The 20,559-nt window shown below is 24.1% G+C and overlaps 2 protein-coding genes across 3 annotated transcripts; one reads left to right on the top strand and one right to left on the bottom strand.

The window, feature by feature from the left end:
• Window positions 1-915: 915 nt before the first annotated feature.
• LOC126901072 (transmembrane protein 184B) lies at window positions 916-10,018 on the bottom strand. 2 transcript variants are annotated; one of them, XM_050677277.1, is made up of 8 exons: window positions 9,502-10,018; window positions 8,646-8,821; window positions 4,311-4,567; window positions 4,008-4,175; window positions 3,773-3,942; window positions 3,455-3,708; window positions 3,299-3,383; window positions 916-1,277 (listed from the first exon to the last, which is right to left on the bottom strand). In XM_050677277.1, exons 2-8 carry the CDS (start codon window positions 8,814-8,816, stop codon window positions 1,144-1,146), a joined length of 1,239 nt encoding a protein of 412 aa, XP_050533234.1. In that variant the 5' UTR covers window positions 8,817-8,821; window positions 9,502-10,018; the 3' UTR covers window positions 916-1,143. The 2 variants fall into 2 exon arrangements, with proteins under 2 accessions (XP_050533234.1, XP_050533241.1); XM_050677284.1 differs by lacking the exon at window positions 916-1,277 and adding an exon at window positions 2,300-2,688 and having other exon boundaries at window positions 9,502-10,017.
• Window positions 10,019-10,199: 181 nt separating this feature from the next.
• On the top strand, window positions 10,200-15,750 carry LOC126901139 (syntaxin-8). Its single transcript, XM_050677402.1, has 8 exons — window positions 10,200-10,349; window positions 10,395-10,436; window positions 13,700-13,894; window positions 14,485-14,571; window positions 14,629-14,819; window positions 15,197-15,289; window positions 15,349-15,450; window positions 15,518-15,750. The coding sequence occupies exons 2-8, from the start codon at window positions 10,405-10,407 to the stop codon at window positions 15,574-15,576; spliced, it is 759 nt and encodes a 252-aa protein (XP_050533359.1). The 5' UTR covers window positions 10,200-10,349; window positions 10,395-10,404; the 3' UTR covers window positions 15,577-15,750.
• The last annotated feature ends 4,809 nt before the right edge of the window (window positions 15,751-20,559 follow it).

Here is a 20,559-nt window from a genome sequence, read left to right as displayed (position 1 = left end):
AGTTAGATCTGGTCCACTATGTATATATTTAAATATTGTTATATCGTTAACTCTCATATCAAAAATGAAGATTTATTTTTTAAATAAAAAAACTTGAACTTGAATTTGTTATCATAAATCCGTTTATATTATTTAATTAAAAGGAATGCATATTCAATAAATGACAATTATATATTTGTTAAGACATTTTGAAGTAATATTAATATTAATAAATATTTTAATATATATTAAATTTTTTTATTATCATTCTAATTACAATATTTTAAAATGATTTAACAATATAATCTTAACTAAGCAATATTATTGAATATCGAATAGGTGTACAGTAACCAAAATACAATAAATTAAAAAAATATATTTTAATTCAAAAAGAAAATAGTAAATATAGAAAACCGAGAATATTTTTATTCTACAATATTCCATTTTTACCTGTATTTAATATTTCAAAATATTTTGGAGACATCTAATCAATAATCTAGGCAGAATGAATTCTAAAAGAGAAGTAATCGAATTTCTTTATAAGATACATTCTATAACGCATAAATATATAAGAAAAAATAAAATAACATTGCTATAGTTGTGTTACTTATAAGTAATTTAATGATTTTTTTTTCGTAAGTTGCACATACACGTAAAAAAATCGTATATCTTTTTTCACTTATATACACCTGAATATTGTTAAAAATTACAAGTCAAAATTTATAAACTAATAAACTTAATAACAATTAAAATCATTATCAATCAAATATGACAATAAATAATTGTACACATTGAATCATATTTACTTAAAAATTTAATGAGTTATTTCAATATTTAATTTTTCTTTTTTTTGCATTAAATTATCTTTGTAATATGAAAAATAAATAACAGTTAAAGAATATAAAGACAAACATAAAATAAATCAAATACCAAACAATTCATTAAACAGTGGTTATATTTTTGAATAACATTATGACAGTTCAACAATTATTTATTTCTATATCGCACCAAGTGGATAAAAACAGCTTTAAATAGTTAGATATTTAATATTGCACAAATTAAATGAAATAGTTAGTCTACATATAATTTAGTTTAATTTATTGAAAAGAAGTAAATAATTTTCCAGTATTAAAAGGTTTATGAAAGTAGGCATATAATTAAGTTTTATGGTAATTCATCATCAGAACTCAGCAGCATTGCTTTTTCATTATAAACTGGTATTGTTTGCTTCTTTGGTACTTTTGTACGATTGTTTTCCTTCATAATGGTATTTTTAGAACCATAATTTTTCTGGCTTCCTAAAATAATAATATAATTTAGTATGTAAAATTATACAGTAATGTTTTAAATCTGATGTTCCAATAATCATTCATCAACTAACTTCTTATGGATTTGATGTTTTATTTATTCAATAAATTTAAAATAGTGAAATATCTAAAAATCAGTATGCAAACGAGCAATCATACAATTATAACAGTATATTGATGGCTTGATGCAAGAGTTAATTGTATTTTTGTCTTTTTTCAGGAGAGCCAATAAAATTTTTTTGTTCTTTTATCTCTTATATGCATCACTCTTTTAATTTAATATAGTGACTCAAATATTGAGTTTTTGCTTATCAAATTTACGGACTATATATTTTATCTAAGGTTAATATAACTACAAAACAACTCAATTTTTAAAAAAAGTATTTTTTTTTTTTTTTAAACTAAGCCCTTGATGCACTTTATTTATGGAGTAAATAAATATAATGCATTGGTATTATATGGTTTTCATTTTTTATTCTTCTGATAGTAAACTTTGATTAACATTATATTATTTATTACATAAAAAAATAATAATAATAAAATAAAAAATAAATAGGAAGTTATTTTTTTTTTTTTGTATACTAAGATATGTAAATTTTACACTATTTTGGAAATTAATACAAACATTATAATTTTTTAATCAATAAAATTAAAATAATAAGATTAATCAAAATAATATACCTTAAATTCAAATAAACTACTTATTACAAATAAAAATTGCGAGGGTCGTTCCCCAAATACTTTTATTACTAATGTAATAAAAAGTGCAAACTAAAAATAAATGGTTATAATAATTTTTTATCATTATAGGTTTAATTACAACAGTTTTGTTGTTTAATACAAGTAAAATATGTAAAAGTGCGAACTTTGTTAACTACTTAGTATTTTTACACAGATCACAGATTTAAAAAAAATGTCTAAACTAATTATTAATATAAATTGTTAAAAATATTCTAACTAATTGATTAGCAAATAATTATATTATAAATTAAAATAGAACTAGTTATGATAGAAATATTGACTAGCAAGACATTTTAATTGTATTAATAAATCAATATTTTTCTTAGAGATTTTTTAAAAATTTTACCATTGGTATAAAGATAAAATTTAATGACACAAAATAACACTGTTAAAATAAAAAATAATCAAGCATTCTTCAAAAAACAAATAAAAAGTAAAAGTAGTAAGAATAAATAAAATATAAACAATGTCTTAACAAAATAATCACATTGCAGCTACCCAATTTAAAATACTTCAAAAGTTTTATTAAACTAGTAAATATTAATTACAAATTTATAAATAAACTATAATTGCATTCTCTAAAATCTAAAATGAAGAGAGCAAATCATACTAAAACATGTCCATGCTTATAACTTTTCATAAGGTTGAGAGGAACCAACGTCTGAAAAAAAAATTTTATTAACTCATGCAGAAAATTTAGGTAATAAAAATAAATTATTTGATCACTGTAATATATGAGGAAAAAATTAAAGAAAAAAAGTTCTTATATTTTAAAGTGTTTTAATATTTGACTTATTTTAATGAATAAAAATGTATTTAAGTAAAAATATGACAAAAAAAAAAAAAAAATGTTTTCTGTGTAAGGGGTTTTTAGTAGAAAAAAAGAACTCTTATCTTAATCTTTTATTTGAGTATATGTGCAATAGGTCTCTTGTTAATGATTTGATAAGACTTCAGATAAGTTAATAACATTAAAATTTTTTTTTCTTTAAAAAATATATTAAAATTTTAATAAAGATATTAAATAAGTACAGTAATAGTACATAAATATATTTTATTTTATTATTAACATTAACCCATTTCAATTTAATAACACAAAATTGATATTATCAATAAATTTTTATTTAAGAAAATATTATTTAAAAAATGTTTTATAAGCATTCCATGTTAAGAATTTAAGAAAATTAAAAATATTTAATACTTCAAACATCTAACAAAATTGTACTAATAACATGCAATTATTACACAAAAATATAAGCAAAATCTTTTACCAGAACTATATTGTGTATATTGTTGGTACTGAGGATGGAAATTGTGTATGGCATCCGTCATAATATCTTTTGGATTCATTGTTTCCTAAAATAATTATTAATTTTACTTTTAAATGAATTTCCGAAGTTAAAAAGTAAATTGTATAGAAAATTTACCTTTAAGCTACTAGATATACTCTGCATTGTTACTGTGCGCGAGCTAGATGGTTGTCCTGTACTAGTTTGCACATTACTAGCATATATTTCATAAGGAAATGCAGCTCGTAAGGCCAATGCTGCAAACAACATCTCAATACAAATTAAAAAGTTTTGATAGCCTGCAGATACAGTACCAGCACTTGTAGGCTGACCACTGGAGTCAATAAGTGGAGAAATTACTTTAGCTTTTTCCAAAACAGCAAGCAATACACCTAAAAAAAAATTAAAATGTTAAATATTTAAAAATTCAGGCTTAAATAATAAAGTTTTTATTACCTTGCCAAAACGACAGAAATATAACACTTTTAATTGTACAGAACTTCAGGACTGGTTCAAAAGGTGTCAACAGGTCTCTGGTTGCAAAATAGAATAAGAAAAGTCCATATAGAGCCAAACTAACTGATAGATTATATATGCAAGTTACATATAAATAGCCTCCATCAATACTATAAATAAAAACATAATTTTATATCTATTAAATAATACAATAACTATACTTAAGATAATTTACCTCCAATCTCCATCATGATAATGACCAATATATTGTAAAAATATAATAACAAAGGCCATAGCTGGTTTTACAAGACAAAATTGTAACGTGGCTTGTTTACAGAACCGCAAGAAACCAATTGTGTAAGTACGTCCAGTCAAACAACATGTTCCATACTGCCAACTTGAACTAAAATGTATAGTTTTAATAAATGATTTAACTTATTAAAAATAAAATCGTGACAACTATTTTTTTTAACAAAAAAAAAATTTATACTTTAATGAGAATAAGACAAATTGATTTAGGAATTTAAATATAACTTACAGTATAGGTTTCCCACGAATTTCACTCATTATGTTGCCTTCTCCGCCCAAATATTCATAACATAAACTCATAAAGTTATAAATGACGAAAGCTTCATAGCAATCTCTTATAGTGAAAAAATACACATAGTAGTGTTCATTATTAAAAAATAATAAGCTGACCCATGAATGTAAAGCATAAATTGGTACAATGAAAAGTATACGTATGATCCACCTTTGTTCTGCTGGATTTGTGTTCCAGCGAAGATGATAATATATCTGTAACAAACATATTTATGTATATTTCTTATTTTTAAATATTAAATAATGAAAGATATTTTAAATATTTAATCAACATATTTGTTATTTAATTTCGCTAAAAATAAAATTTAGGTATTTTCAAAATAACTGTATATCATGAGAAATTTAAACATTTAAGTACGTATTTATGTGAATAGTGATCAACATATAAATATTTTTAAATAATAGTTCATTTATTTTAAAAACGCAAAAAATCATTTTAACTACGAACTCATCGATCCTCATCATGAAATTTAATGGCATTTTAAAATTGTTTTCTTCCCTTGTTATGATTAATTTCATGAGAAATGTGCCAAGCCACAAATACTATAATTGTTTGTTTGATTGAATATTTAGTTAAATATTCAAAATTAACATGGTTTTTACTTAGTAATCGTAAATTTTAACAATTAATAATAATATGTTTAGATTGTTCTATGAATTTAATATAGTATTTTACCGATACGTTAGAAACATTTATAGGTCTATTTATATATTGATTGTTCAATAACTAATGAACTTTCATTAAAATAATAATCATGTGTTGTTTTAAATGTAAATGACAAATGTGTATAATTTTCTACGAATGCATTTAAAAACCCGTTATTTGTGGAGTTAATACTACACAACAGGGTCATTAACATGATAAATAAGTGAACTACTATGTTTCTTTTGACTACCAGTATAATGCCCACATTAAATAAGCAAGCCACGTGCGATTTTCGCAATTACTAGTTTCGATAATCAATAGATAATCTCATAATGTACAAATTACTAGTTCATTTATTATGGTTCATCCTTCATTTAACAGTGCATGACGAGATAAATTATTAAAGTAAAAAATATAATGAAACAGATGCTATTTACAAAATTATTAAATGTAGAAAAAAATACAACATCGAATACATATAATATCTCAATTTTTTATACTTTCCAAGAATCAGTTAAATTATTGTATGTATTATTTATACATGTTTTGATAACACGGTTTAAGCTAATCAAAGAATTTTTAAGGAAATAACTATATTACTATTCCACTATTTTATCAGAAACAAAGTTTGTAATCAAATGAACATTTACCATTATTTCCTGGTGTCTTAAACACGATGTAATCGATTTATTTTTTTCTTTACTATTTTATAAAATGTTCATAGTAACTATACAATAAACAGTAATTAATCGAAATGGTTATTAATAGTAACAATTTTTAGTTATATTTATAAGCATGTAAATGGGAGATTATAAGTTAAAATGAGAAAAAAATTGAAGTTTGAATCATATTCACATCATGTAATGTAAGAATTGAACAAGAAAATCTATCAGACGTTACCTTGGAGTTATTGTATATACTAAAAACCTTGGGGTCATTACCAAAACGATTAGATACACTGCATCAAATTATACATATATAATAAAAGGAGCACAAAATACAAGTGTAGATACACATTCCATTAAACAGCACATTTGACTTACAATTCCAATGTAAAGACAATTTTTAAACTAAATAAGTAAAATTCAAAATTATTATTCTCATGTCAAATATACAGTTTTAATTATAAGTTTATTCTAACTTAACTTTTATATATATATATATATATATATATATCGAATTATCTAATAAAAAAGTATTAATTGTTCATTAGTGATTAATAAATAATTATTATAAAGTTATAAACAAAAACTGATTAAGAGGAAACTAGACAAATCGCTTATCGTAATATTTCGTTACTCAGATAAAAATACTTTATTTGACCTCATCGAGAACATAGTGTAAACGAAACAAGAATTTTATAATAGGCTATTTTGAATATGTAACTAATGTTTTTAAGTTAGACTAGACGATTTATAAATTTATAACCGGGGATTTTTTTTCACAAATCACTTCATTATAATAGAAATTATGATTTAATATTCAATATTTTATTAACAAGAATCATTGGCATGAATTTTTTTTTATTTTGAAGAAATAAAATAAGGAATTTGATTAATCGTAAATACATTTTTCAAAACATTTAAATTTAAAAAAAGGTGTACAATAAACCGAAAACAACATATAGAAATAAACGAATGTAATATGTTTAACTTTAAACTAATTAGACGCAGGCCTACTCCTCTTAAAAGTTTTGTTTTATATATCCCTAATCATTAAGTAATCGATGAATTATCCTAATTATATCAAAAGCTAACGTCTTACACGTCATCCTTTTATCAGTACCCAAAAACTTAATTAAAATCATCATCTTTGGATTCGCATTAATCTAGAACGGAGTTACTATACACTGATATAGATATTTGAAACACTGATTATTTATAATGAGGGTTAGTGTTAGATTGGCGAGAAATATTATGTAATGAAGTAATAATTGTTTTTATTTAGAGCGAATGAGCATTTTCTCACGTGTTTTTCCTTAAAAAAAATTAGTTATGTGTATTCTTTTTAAATGTATTCTTTATAATGAAAAACTTCGTACTTAGAAAATAATATTTCCTTGTTTACTCAACACATTAATTGGATATAAGACATTTTTTTGATGAAAAATACATTGTCTATCGCAAAGAAAAACCTCCACGTGGTATAATTTTCTATAAGTTTTTTAAGTATTAAAATATTTCAAAAAAATATTGAGTTTAATGACGACGTGTATCCTATAAAGTTTATACAGTAGACGTGATAATTTGATTTTTATGTTTAACATTTTCCTAGAAACATGGCCGCAACTAGGGCGGGCTTAGCCCCCTAAAAGTTTAGATAATTATAAACAGAATATCCTTTTATGATTAACTTATATGAATATCTCTAAGATATTCAAATTAGATATCACGATAGGACACTCTGTATAATATTATAAAAATAAAAAATTGGAGTGGTGAAAAATTTAGCACCCCTAAAAGTTTAATTCTAGTCATGTCTATGCTCTGTACTTTTGCATTTGAAGTATACCAAATTTGTCTAAAACGTTTAATAGCATTTGTTTTTTAGTAGACTAGCACAAAAAAAAATTAAAAGCTATACATAAATAAAAAACTAAAACAACACATTTTTACTGAAATTAATAAAAATATAGAAAGGGCCCTGAAAAAGTATTTTTGCATTGGATCCTGAAATATCAAGTATCAGCACTGATACATGATGATACGATTGTCCATTCTATCAACTTAAAAAAGTATGTGTAAAAGATATTTTTAATAAATGGTAAAATAGTTGAAAAGAATTAAAGTTATTATGTCAAAAATATTTAAGTAAATTTTATTAACATATTGTTTACAAAATTAAACATTATGTATTTTTTAATAGCTAATGGTAAAAAGAAAGAAAACTAGAGTTTATTATTTATCTTCAAATAAAACAAACTAGCAGGTAATTACTATTGTAGTTTTTTTTAAGGTGGGTAATGCCAGATAAAAATTATTAGTCAGTTGTATCACATTGAAATTTTAAAAAGTTAAAAACAATGTAATAGTTATGGTTACTAAATTATTTGATAAATCTATAAATCTGTAGTGAAAATAATCCTCATGAAAAATGAATTTCAATACACATAAGAGTGAATTATATAGCCTCGTAAATTTCAATTGTACTTTTAAACCAAATTAATATCAGTTTTATATTAAAAATTTTTAGTAAAAACTGTTAAATTCATTCTACCACTACTTTGTTGTATTAAACATTTTAGTACAATATAATAAACATAATAACATTAACTCAATTGAAAATTTTAAATACAATATTAGACATGAAACCATGTTATGACAGATGATAATAATAAATTTTCAAGAAATAATTTAAAACATTTAATAAACAAAAATTATAATTTTTAAGTGTTAAATTATTTTTTTTTTAATTTAGTTAATTTCAGATATTAAAATGAAGTATTATAAATAGAATAAACATAGTAAAATTTATAAAAATATTTTTGAAAATTACCTTATATCATAATTATTTTAAGATTATTATTTATTTAACATTAAAATTCACTCACCATTAAAATATAAAAACAAATAAACAAATAAATACTAAATGGGGATATTTTTTTGAGAAAAATGTTGAATAAATTACCTGCTGACAAGTAACGAACACTGCTGTCCATACAAAAAGACCTGCAATTACTTGGCATGCTGTTGTTTGCAAAAATATTGGATCTGATTGCATTTGTGTAATTTGTTCAGTGATGTCTTCTAATTTAGACGCAATTGAATTACTATTATTATCATTATTATTGGATGCCATTAATCCTAGAAATAAATACATATTTATTAATATTTATATATTTTTGAGTTTTTTTTTGTAACCACAGTAAGCTACCACTTGCGTTATGAGATATTAGAATAACCTGTTAATCACATTATGATATCTGGGCACCAAGTTATTAGATATATTTATAGCTAAACTAATTAAATAGGCTACCAATGCTTAAATGATATTCATTTTAAATTGTTATAATACATATTTTTGGTAAGTATTAAGCAAGGCAATTTTTATTATATCTAATAAATTAGTTGTTTATAACTAATATATAAGTTATTATAACTTTTAATGAACAATTGCTGAAAAAATTATTACAAAAACCAAAGATATAATAAAAGAAAATGATTCCAAAATAAATTATCAAAGAATATTTCTGCAGAAATCTTAATTGAAGAATTATACTGAAATTCTAAAAACTAACATTTACTATTTTTTTTAATAAGTAGTATGACTATAACTATTTTATTAAAGAGGTTTTAATATTAAATTACTTCAGTGCAAATAGCAATTAATGTCATTTAACAACAAAAACTCGAACCCGCTTCTAACAGTAGGGTCAATATAAATGCAGTATTTATTATAAAACGAAGTTTGAAAAGGAAAACCATAGAAATTAACAAGCTATTTAAATATTTATAGGCGTATATAATTAATTGAGATAACTTACTTAGTCAATTGTATTTATAAATGTGTTTATAATAGCTAATGAGTTTAGATTTGTTATAATTAAGTCAAATATCTCTGATATTGTCACGGGCCTTGGTTATAAGAGCTTGATAGACTGACATATTGTCGCTGTCTGTTCATCTCTGCGATTCGCTTAAAACACATATCACCAATGAGGTAACATAATATTTACTGAGAGTACCGTTTTTAAAAAGAACAGCCACGTAATGCAAATTATATAGAGTTCCTAATGATACTTTATTACTGGACAGACGGAAGACTCAAAGTGAATGGTAAAAGTACTACTAGGCGCACGCACACAATTACAACTAGAAAGACGGAGGTACTATCACACGCAACACAACTGACCACAACAAACTGGAGGTACTTTGTGTCAGCTAGTGGCTGTTGGTAAACGAAAATTACCTATTCTTCTCGTAAGAATGAGGACTGAGAAAACCGCACGATGGCTTGGTTTGTTGGCAGGCGGCAGCAGAAGAGCAGAAAGCAAATGATAGTAATTGATTTTGGAAGAGGTATGGTGGGGTTGGATTGAAGAGGAGACAACAGATGACGTACACATACATTCATCCATGAAAACTAGAAACTCAATCAGAGCATATTCGTGATAAAACTTTATCATTTATTTTTGTTATCAACTTAACAAAATAATATTAAAAAGTACTGTAAAAATATTAGTGTTAACTAGATCCTTTTTTTCCAAAAAAAGAAATTATATTTTCACAATTTCATTTTATTTATTATTTAGTTTTGTTCAATTATTTTGTTATTTTATCATAGTAAACATGAAACTTAAATAAATATATTATTTATTATTTTTTTTTAATAGTCCGACTTANAAATAAATATATTATTTATTATTTTTTTTTAATATTAATGAAAAATGTCTTTTGTTTATATTGACAATGATCCTTGGTAAGCATTCTTATGTATGATTTTTTTTAAATATTTTGTTAAATTTTGATAAAGGGTTTTCACTATGCCAGTAAAATCCCTATGTTGCATGTTAAATAACGTTTTATATCTTTTACTTATTAAATTTTTATTTAAAAAAATAGTGCATTAATAGATTACATTTATTTTCATTGATATATATAAAAAACGGTAGCACAGTGGGGTCGCGGCATAGTGGAGACATTGCATAGTAGGGTCCAGTGTAGATTTAATGTGACAGTGATTAAANTTAAACAAAAATTAATTTTTGTCTTTAAATTTATACAATTTTTGCTTAATTCTTTCAGATTTAGCTTTAAATTATTTTGTTAAAATCGATCAAAATAAATTTTTATTAATGGATGACCCTAGGGTTTTCTAAAAAATAATAAATATATTTTTCTACTTAAAACTTATTTTAACTTAATAAAACAAAATAAAATTTTGTTACTCGCATCATTTAGCATCTTTTGATATGGAAAGCACTGCTCTAATTTCAAAACTACGGTTTTAAAATAATAAAATAATTACACAATAATGTTATGAGGGTCTAATAGGGTTAACAAAAGATAAATTTTAACATATATTAGTACGAATAAAAACATAAATAAATAAAAATGTGATAATCATGTCCCAGGTGAATTCCCAATGCTTGACCTATTGTACTGTAGTATATTGTAGAATTGTTAAAAACCAGTTTTTTTGTGGTTTTAGGTCAAAAATCCACTAAGTTTTTCTATTAATCTATTTCCTCGGCGTTTTTTGTAAAAAAAAATCCAGCTTTAACATCATAGTTTTTATTTGTAATAATTGTTTTTATTAACAAAAAAAAAATTAAATATAATATATATACCTATATAATAAAGGTTTGTCTGGTATAGTAACATTAAAATTCGCTGTATAATAGCGCTCCTAGTAGTCACATGACTAAAACACTCGTTGGTGTGTAATAAAAGGCGCCAATTCTCACGATTATAGATTTAAAATATTAATATTAATAACTCCTGAACTACTGGTTAAAAAGTTGTTATTGACCAGTCATTTTCTTAGTTGGATTGTTTTCTATTAAATGAACGAGTCTATAATAAATAAGTTTTTTTACTAGATAACATTTATTTTATATTATGTATGTTTCCGTTAAAAAAAATAAAGTCGGCATTCTTATAAGGAATAAGAGGTAGACCTAAAAAATATTTATCCGCTCAAATCTTAGAAATAAATCCTAATAAAGAAAACATTTTTTTTTCAAAATTATTAATTTTTACATATAGTAATGATGTTCAAACCAAACTTTTTCTTTGTATGTTTATTTGAAAATCGAACTAGTATAATTAAACATCATTCTGCGTAATTATATAAAAATTGTTTTGCATGAAAATGAATAAAATTAATATTTGATTAGGTTCGGGTTCGGGTTCGACAAAAAAATTGATTTTCTGTTCGTTTCGAGTTTGATTTTAAAATTGAAAGTTCGGTTCGACCTTAAAATTAAGGTTTTGTAACATTACTACCTTATACATAAATATACTACCACGAATGCAGATAAAATGGATTTAACACAAATTTAGCGGGAATGGGAAGTGCTATTTGGTTTTGTTATAGTGAAGGGGTATATTTGACTAATCGCGAGCTCTAACGACAAATATATTTGTAATACAAAATTTTAAAAACTGAGTGAAGAATTATGAAAATACATGTAATATACTAAATGTTGCCGTTACTTCAAAATTTCCCCATTTGCAGAAAATGTATAACAAAATTGAAGAATCGCCTGAAAAAGGCTTTATGTCCAGTCCATTTTATCTTAGTTTGTGTTACCATCTTATAAAATCTTGTGTTTTTTATTTTAAACAAAAACAATGTTTTACAAGACCAATTTTTTTAATACCTAAAGAAAACTTAAAAAAAATAGACCTGGTATTTTATGAGTTTTGAAAAAAATTATCTGGATTTAGTCTAAAAAAAACCCAGCACAGGGGGGTCGCGGCACAGTTGTGATGTGGTATAGTTGGATCAAGTATAATGATATCTGACAGTGATTAAAATCACTATCAAAAATAAACGCTTCGATGCAAATCTTTAGATAGTGTTTAATTTAAAAAAAAATGGTGTTTTATTCCAAAAGCTACTTGATCTGCTGGTTCCTTATTAATATCTCGATTAAGATAAAGTATGTCGAATGAAAAAGGGTTTATTAAAAAATATTATTTCTCATAAAAAAATTGTGTGGATCCATAAACTTTTCAATAAGTTATAGCATTATAAAGTTAAATATAATATAAATAATAAAATCGAGAATTTTCACACGAAAATAGCATTCGGTAGCCATTTTCGCCGTGAAGACAAGTCCAGAGGTCATTTTTTTTTTTTCAAATTAAAGTATATTACATTAGCTTTAATTTAAGATATATATAAAAGTGTCAGACCTTCCGGAACATTTTCAAAAGTTAAGTTGAAAAAGTAAATTTTTTGTAAAACAGTTGTCATTTTAAATCCCCCCCTGTGGGCAGATAAAGGGTCAGATTTACAAAAAAAATATACCAAATGATAAGTAAAGACATCAATTTATATTGATATGTTCATTTTTGAAAAAGTTACGGCAGTTTTTAGTAAAAAAAATTGAAAAAATTTCGAAAATTAGCGATTTTTAAATTTGTAATTTTTTTGGAGGTTTCCCCCATTTACGGGGAACGAGGGAAANCGATTTTTAAATTTGTAATTTTTTTGGAGGTTTCCCCCATTTATAGGGAACGAGGGAAATTTTTTCAATTTTGAAGGGTAATGTCTTCGACTAGATACGATTTGTGATATTTTGACGTATCGTTGAAAGAAATCCGTTCGGTGAGAGCTGAGAAAAAGTGGTAACAGACACAAAAAAAAAAAAATAAAAAAAAAATAAAAAAAAAACATAGTAAAACCAATACCTTCTCAGCTTCGCATCGAAGCTAAAAAAACACATCATAGTAAAACCAATACCTTCTCAGCTTCGCATCGAAGCTAAAAGCCTGCTAGATTTTTTTGCGGTAGGTTTTTGTAAACACTGACATTAGCGTAGTGGTTCAATTCATATCTAGTAGTGATTTGTTAAAAATCGTTATTTCAAAAGAAAAAAATCCTTGAAACAATATAATATACTACTTTAATTATTAACTTTTGTTTTTATACAAATTTTTAATAATTTATTTTTTAATTTATACATAATTTTTTTAATATTATTATTATCTTTACTATATTGAATTTCACAGGTTAATTGAGCATGAAAATTGTGAAAAACTGTACAGACAAATTGAAGGATTATTAAATGTAAGAGATCTTGAACAAAGGTCTTCAGAAAAATATGTTTTATACTCCTCACAAATAAGACTTAGATTAAAACAATATACATCTGAGGTTCAACAATTAGCACATAAACTTAAAGGACTGGCCAATTCAAAAACTATGTATCCTTGACTTGCTGGTCTTGTCTAAAACATTTTTCAAATTAATTTAGAAAACTTAATTTAATAAGCAGTGTTTTTAATTTTTATAAAAATGTATAGTGATAAAACTCATAACAAAATAGTAAATTATAGTAATTATTTATATGAAATAAAACATTATCTCTTTTAAAAATAAATAATTTATTATTATGTAGAGATTCAATTATACCTAGATTAAAAATTGATCTTATTAAGTGTTGTAAAATAAAATTTAAAGTAATAATGCAAAAATATTATTTATGCTATTAGTTTAAGCCTATTACATAGTAAAAAATTAAATATTATATTTATATGAATTTATTTATAACCAAAAAATAATGATTTTACACTATTAAGTTTAAAATATTTGGAGGACAATAGGTATGTAGATTAATTACATTAATACATTTATGGAATGATTGTGAACAAAATACTTGTTCATTTAACACAACATATAGAATCAAATAAATTTAAGAAAATTTCATTAGTAAAACTTATAAAATCTGTTATGTTAATAAATGTTAAAAATTAGTATACATATTTGTCTAATATTCCTTAATGATTACATATAGTACCTCAGATGAAGAAGAAAGAAGATACCGTATGATTGAATTACTTCAGAGTCGAGATATATTGTTGAATCAACATTTCCAAAATAGGTACATTTTTGAAACATTTGTATGAAATATTACAAAAATTATTTATTATATTTATAGAAGTAACAGTAATAGCGCTTTAGAACGACAAGAATTGTTGAAGCCTTGTACAAGTAAATTAAATTCCAAAAAAAATCTTACATCTGGCTGGTTAGATAGTGATGGTTATGACGATGATGAAAATAATGATAAACAGCCATTACTTAAGAATAGTATCCTAAAACAACAGGAACAACAGAGCATGATAAAAAGTATACTCATATTATACTCATTTTAGCTATAAAAATTAATTTTTAGTTATTTTTAAATAATCATAAAATTAAAAAATATATATAGTAGTGTAATTTTGAAATAAAAGATTAATGTATTAATTTTATGTTTTATAATAATAAAATTTAAAAATATATATAAATATTTATTTTTATTGTAATTTTCTAGTATATCTTCTATTTAGTTACATTTTCTTTAGTATCTGGATAATTTATTCAAATACAATATTAACTCTAATCAGATATTTTATATTTATCTCATTTATAGAATGTGTTGCATTAAATTCAGAATCTAATGAAATTATTTTACTAAATTAAGAAGTTTTAGAGTATATAAAATATCTAATTATATATTACAGAACAAGATGACGGACTGAATGAATTAGCATCTATTGTTTCAAGGCAAAAAAATATAGCTATTACAATTAGTAGTGAAGTTGATTTACAAAATGGTATGTGTTTTATAAAAGAATCAACAATTTATATTTTTTATTTTTTTATTATTTTTTAGAAATAGTTGATGACATCTTGGTAAAAATGGACAAAACAACAGCTGGAATTGATAATGAAACTAGAGAAGTTGTACAAATATTACAAAAAGATTCAACCAAAGGTTAACAATAAAAGATTTTAGTTCAACAAAATATTAATCATTATTATTATTTATTACATTTTTTTAGGACTTTGGTTGATTATCATATTATTGTTGATTGCCAACTTGGTAGTTGCTCTTTCATGAAAAATATGAAGTGTATGCAAGTGAAATATAGCAATATATTTAACTTATGAAATAATATTTTTTTATAATTAGATTATCCTAAACTTTAAAAATAAGTGTTATGTGATTTTGTTCAGTCCTTTTAAAATTTTAATTATTATCAAATTTAAAATGTAAATGTATTTTCATTAAGTTATAAAAATAATAATTTTGTTAACATTAGTTTTAATTGTTTTTAATTTATAATTATATTTTTATATAAAATTTACTACTACTTATTAAAACTCTCATGTGAATTACAGTGCTTTTACCTTACTTGGGAATCTTGTTTTTAACCAAGGTTCCCAAGTTGATGATCTCTACACTGATTTCAAAAAGGCATTTGATTTAGTCAATCATGAAGTTTTCTTTAAAATACTTAAAATAACAGAGTTTGGTGAACCATGTCACATGGTTATGATGTGTTGTAAAGTGTTCAAAGTGCTTGACTTTGTAATGAGAGTAGCTTCTAACTTAAAACTAAATTTTTCTTTGAAAATATTATATGCTTTATTTTTGAGTATGGTGTTATTGTTTGGAGTCCTCATTCTTTATCTAATGTCTATTAAATTGAAACTGCAATAGGTATAATAGAAAAAATACTTAAATACTTAAAAATAATTTTATCTATAATGCTATAGTCCTAGGTTCAAGAGCCTAGGACCTACAAAGAATAAGAACCTAGTCTTGTGTTCCGCCGAATTGGCAAAACAATCATAAATTCTAAGTAATAACTTAGATTTTATTTATGTTGTAGTAAAAATATTGTTTATAGTTTTTACGAAAAATCCTTTTTTAATGACCATTTGAAAATTTGATCCTAGAGCCACAAATAAGTATAATCCGAAACGAGATTTTATAAATTGAATTTGAAAAAATAACTTTTTGTGTGATATTTATTAAGTTTAAAGAATACAAATATATTCTATACATATATAATATTATACTATTTTATTAAGGTAAATTAAATTGAAAACTTTATTTTTTTTTTCAATTTGCCAATACTATTTCATTTTTCATCTATATTTTCGGTACTTTGCCCCCTAAACCTTTCTAAATATTTGGTAAAATCTATAAAAGATTGTATGACATTAAAATTGATGCCATACATTGCACTATGAATTTGCACAGATAATGAAGTTGAACCTAAAACGTTTGTATCTTCAGCATTATACGTGGATGTACAATTAAATAACATTTTGTAAGAGGAATTTAATGTTTTGACTGTATTATTAATTAATTCGTTCAAGCTTTCTATTGTGATGTTTTTTATTTTGCATATTTCCTGAACATAACTATTGAACTGAATGTTATCATATAGACATAGATAATTAGTAAAATATGTTAAATCTTCAACTAGTTTCTTCATATTCAAGTACGCAGTAAACTTTCTCGAAATTCTCTTGAATTGCTTTATCACGGGATACGTTGAAGTTTTTAAATCAAAAAGAAATTTTCGTATACGTACTAAACGTGACCAAGTTACTTGTAATAGAAGAATTTGAAGTAGTTGTATAAAATTTCGTTGGTACGACGCTAAACTTATGAGTCGATCTACCAATTGGTGATTAGAATATGACTTATAGTAATCGTTTTCTAATTTTTCTTTAATAAATTCCCAATTTTCTATTTTACCAAAATCTTTCAAAATAGTTTCCATAAATATCCCAACAGTTATTGCTCTATTTAGTTCCAACCGACGCATAGAAAATTCTGGAACATCTATTCCAATATTCTTAGTGACATGATTACATTTTACAATTAGCTTCTTTATCTCAATTTGACAACGTACTATAATTTCCCTTACCTCATCTGGTTCTTTTTTATCATCAGAAATTTCTATTAGGTCATTATAATAAATGCCATTGATAAATGTATTGTTGTAGGCATTATTAGGATGACAAAATTCCTTGGTAAATTTTGTCAGCTCATTATATACTAAAGTAAATTCTTCTGGATTAATTTTTTTCCTAATATCATGGTAACCAAGATTATAATTATTTAAATATTCGGCATAACAGTAAAACAACCACATCAAATTCAATGTTGGTCTAAATTCAAAACGATACACTGAAGCTAACATATCGATAGCCACCGAAAATATAGATACTTCGATTACTTTATATTCTCCTTTATATTTTGAACGTTCTAAATGTTCCCAATAAAATTTAAAGCTTATTTTTTTCCATAATTTTTTGAACAAAGTTAATAAATGAAGACTACTGTAAACGTACCCACATTGTATGTTAGTTAGTTCTAACGCAATCATATTCTTTAATGTATCAGCTGATAATTTTCTTAACTCCTCCGTATTTGTCAGAATTTCTGATTTTGCGTACCCAGAATCGCTTACCATTAATATTTCATACTTAGCAACTAAATCTTCAACTTCATGTTCAGTATCATCACTTGATACAAACTCTAAAAACACCAACGTAATCACAAATAATATTTTCACGCTTTTTTGCATAATGTAGTTTTATTACAATTTGTTTCACTAAACTACCGCACAATAAAAAAATATGAAAATTTTAAAGTTTTTTTCGAATATTTTTTAAATCTCGTCTATTTAGATGATATATATTTTATTTAAAATAAATTTATTTTAAGGAATTTACATAACAAAACATATGTAAAATATTTAAATGCAAAAAGAACCAAATTTTATTGTCATAAAGTAATTTTTTAAGATAAATAAATAACTCGTGCTTTATTATTAATAATTATTATTAGTACATTATGTACTCACAAAATAAATATCATAGTTAATTTTAAATGTATAAAATGTGTTTTGTCCAAGGTCGTGCCGCTTTTTTCTTATAATGTTTAAAGTTTGCATATTAAACATATTTCAATTGTAGAACTCGATAATCAAATTACCTATTGCAAAATTCCAATAATATAATTGTTTATAAAATTAATAGTGAAATAAATCGTAAATGAGTATTGGATGTTGTTTAGATTAAATTAAGATTTATATTTAGGAAACATTAATTTTAGTTTTCGTAAATTTGATGATTATTATTAATTAACAAAGAATGCAAGGTAGACTATCACAATACATTATCGTTTAAACGTTTCCGAATTATTTTCAATAGGCTTCAATAATAATAATTAATTTAGAAAATAAAAACATTTTTCTGAAAAACATTATGATATCTTGTATTTAAAAATTATCCTTATAATTTTCCATCAAATTATTTACATTAATTGACGAAATTAAACTTTTTTTTTATCTAGTATGAAATTATTTATTTATTTCGGGTACCATTAATAAATTATACTGTACCATGGGCGTAGATTAAAGAAATTGTTGAAATTTGACGCTATAGTTCCATACCCCATTAATAATTTTGGATAATAGAACTGTCAGGAAGCTTTTTTACCACATTATTTTCACCTCCTCTCACCTCCGAAATTTGTGAAGACTACGAATGTTTTTACAGATGCCAAAGCCACCTCATCTCTTAGGCAAACTACGGTAATGTACTGAACCTAAAATTTCATACAAATATATAAGCCAATTTGTTTAATTATTTTAATGAAGGGTCCATTTCTCGAAGTTGTATGATAAATAGTCGCATACGATATATTTATTGAGTATTTTAAAATCTTAACGAAAGTTATAAATAATTCTTGAACAGATTCGATAGTTTTTTAATCATTAATCGAATTTTAAAAAAAATATCTCATGAAACATCATTATGGTTACAATTAAGGATATTAAAAATATCCAGTGTTCAATTCAGAAAATAACATGACATACAAATATAAGTGGCGGCTCGTGGCTTGGACGATGTGACGATCTCACCCCCTACTAAAATTAATTAAAAGAAGACAATTAATTGTATATTCTTAATTCTACATTTTTATTAAAAATGCAAACTTTTAAATAGTAAAATAGTTATAATACATTTGTCGTGTGCGAACATTAAAGTTGTTTCCCTCGGTATATGCGGTACACATGCACACAAGAACAGTGGTGTTTGGACGACCGGCAGTGTCGTCTGAACAATATTTTGAAACGTATATTATAAACGAGGGGCCCAATCGTGTGCGTGCGGGTACAGTTCAGTTGCAATCTTATGTACAGGTTTTGGACAACCGACAGCGTCGTCCATACGGTGAAATATTATTGTATTAATATACTGGGTAATTTATTTTTAAAATTAACTACGTGTACGCTCGTCGTTATTGTTTGCTATAAAAGTATAATCGTTATTATTATTATTTTCATTTCTATTTTCTACTGCGACCTTAAAACTAATAATATGTGTATTGTGTTTTATTTTATTATATTTAATTTAACAATTTTTCATACCTATAACTAGCGGTATTATAATTAAATTCGCACCCCCACCACCAACACCCACGAGTCAACACTGACAAATATATAAAGTTAATAATATTTATAGTTACACAAAATATGATATAAGAGTGAGGTTAATAAGATAACACATGAGCGTTTAAACCAAAAATTCTTTTTTAAAATATTTTAATAATGACATGCATAGAGAAATCTACGTTAGAAATATGGATTAATAAAATAGAAGAATATATTTGTTTGTAGTTATTATTCCTACTAAATTATCAAGTAAACATTAGAGTTCCTATTTAAAAAAATTATAGCATAGGTTTTTTATCCTTGAAGGAATAAAAACAAATTATTCAATAGTTTTTGATAGAATAAATCATATTTAAAATCAATCACTCAGAGTACAGTGTGATTCATTAAGGATAAGGCACTAATTTTATTGAAAACTACTAATAATTTAAAGTTTAAAAAATAATGTAGTCATTTTTTCAAAATAGTTACTTTAGAAAAAAATTCACTTTAATGATTAATTACATGAACATTGATATGACAATGATAAAAAAGTAACATGATTAATTTATATTTTGTTTATTCATACATCTATTTGTTATTACAAAAAATATTTAGAGAATTAAAAATTTCTATAAAAC

Source organism: Daktulosphaira vitifoliae, unplaced genomic scaffold (genome assembly GCF_025091365.1).
Source record: "Daktulosphaira vitifoliae isolate Bord-2020 unplaced genomic scaffold, ASM2509136v1 Scaffold_1, whole genome shotgun sequence".
In the NCBI taxonomy this organism is placed as follows: domain Eukaryota; kingdom Metazoa; phylum Arthropoda; class Insecta; order Hemiptera; family Phylloxeridae; genus Daktulosphaira; species Daktulosphaira vitifoliae.
The sequence above is the reverse complement of the archived record's forward strand: the minus strand, read 5'-3'. Positions and strand labels throughout refer to the sequence as shown.

What these genes read in the sequence shown, in the direction of transcription:
- LOC126901139 (XM_050677402.1), top strand. Translation starts at nt 10,405, where the DNA reads ATGTCTTTTGTTTATATTGACAATGATCCTTG. An exon ending in TATATTGACAATGATCCTTG is followed by an intron (nt 10,437 to 13,699) that starts GTAAGCATTCTT and finishes TGAATTTCACAG; the next exon opens with GTTAATTGAGCATGAAAATT. An exon ending in CTGGCCAATTCAAAAACTAT is followed by an intron (nt 13,895 to 14,484) that starts GTATCCTTGACT and finishes GATTACATATAG; the next exon opens with TACCTCAGATGAAGAAGAAA.
- LOC126901072 (XM_050677277.1), bottom strand. Translation starts at nt 8,816, where the DNA reads ATGGCATCCAATAATAATGATAATAATAGTAATTCAATTGCGTCTAAA. An exon ending in TGTTCGTTACTTGTCAGCAG is followed by an intron (nt 4,568 to 8,645) that starts GTAATTTATTCA and finishes TGTTTGTTACAG; the next exon opens with ATATATTATCATCTTCGCTG. An exon ending in ATTTCTGTCGTTTTGGCAAG is followed by an intron (nt 3,709 to 3,772) that starts GTAATAAAAACT and finishes ATTTTTTTTTAG; the next exon opens with GTGTATTGCTTGCTGTTTTG.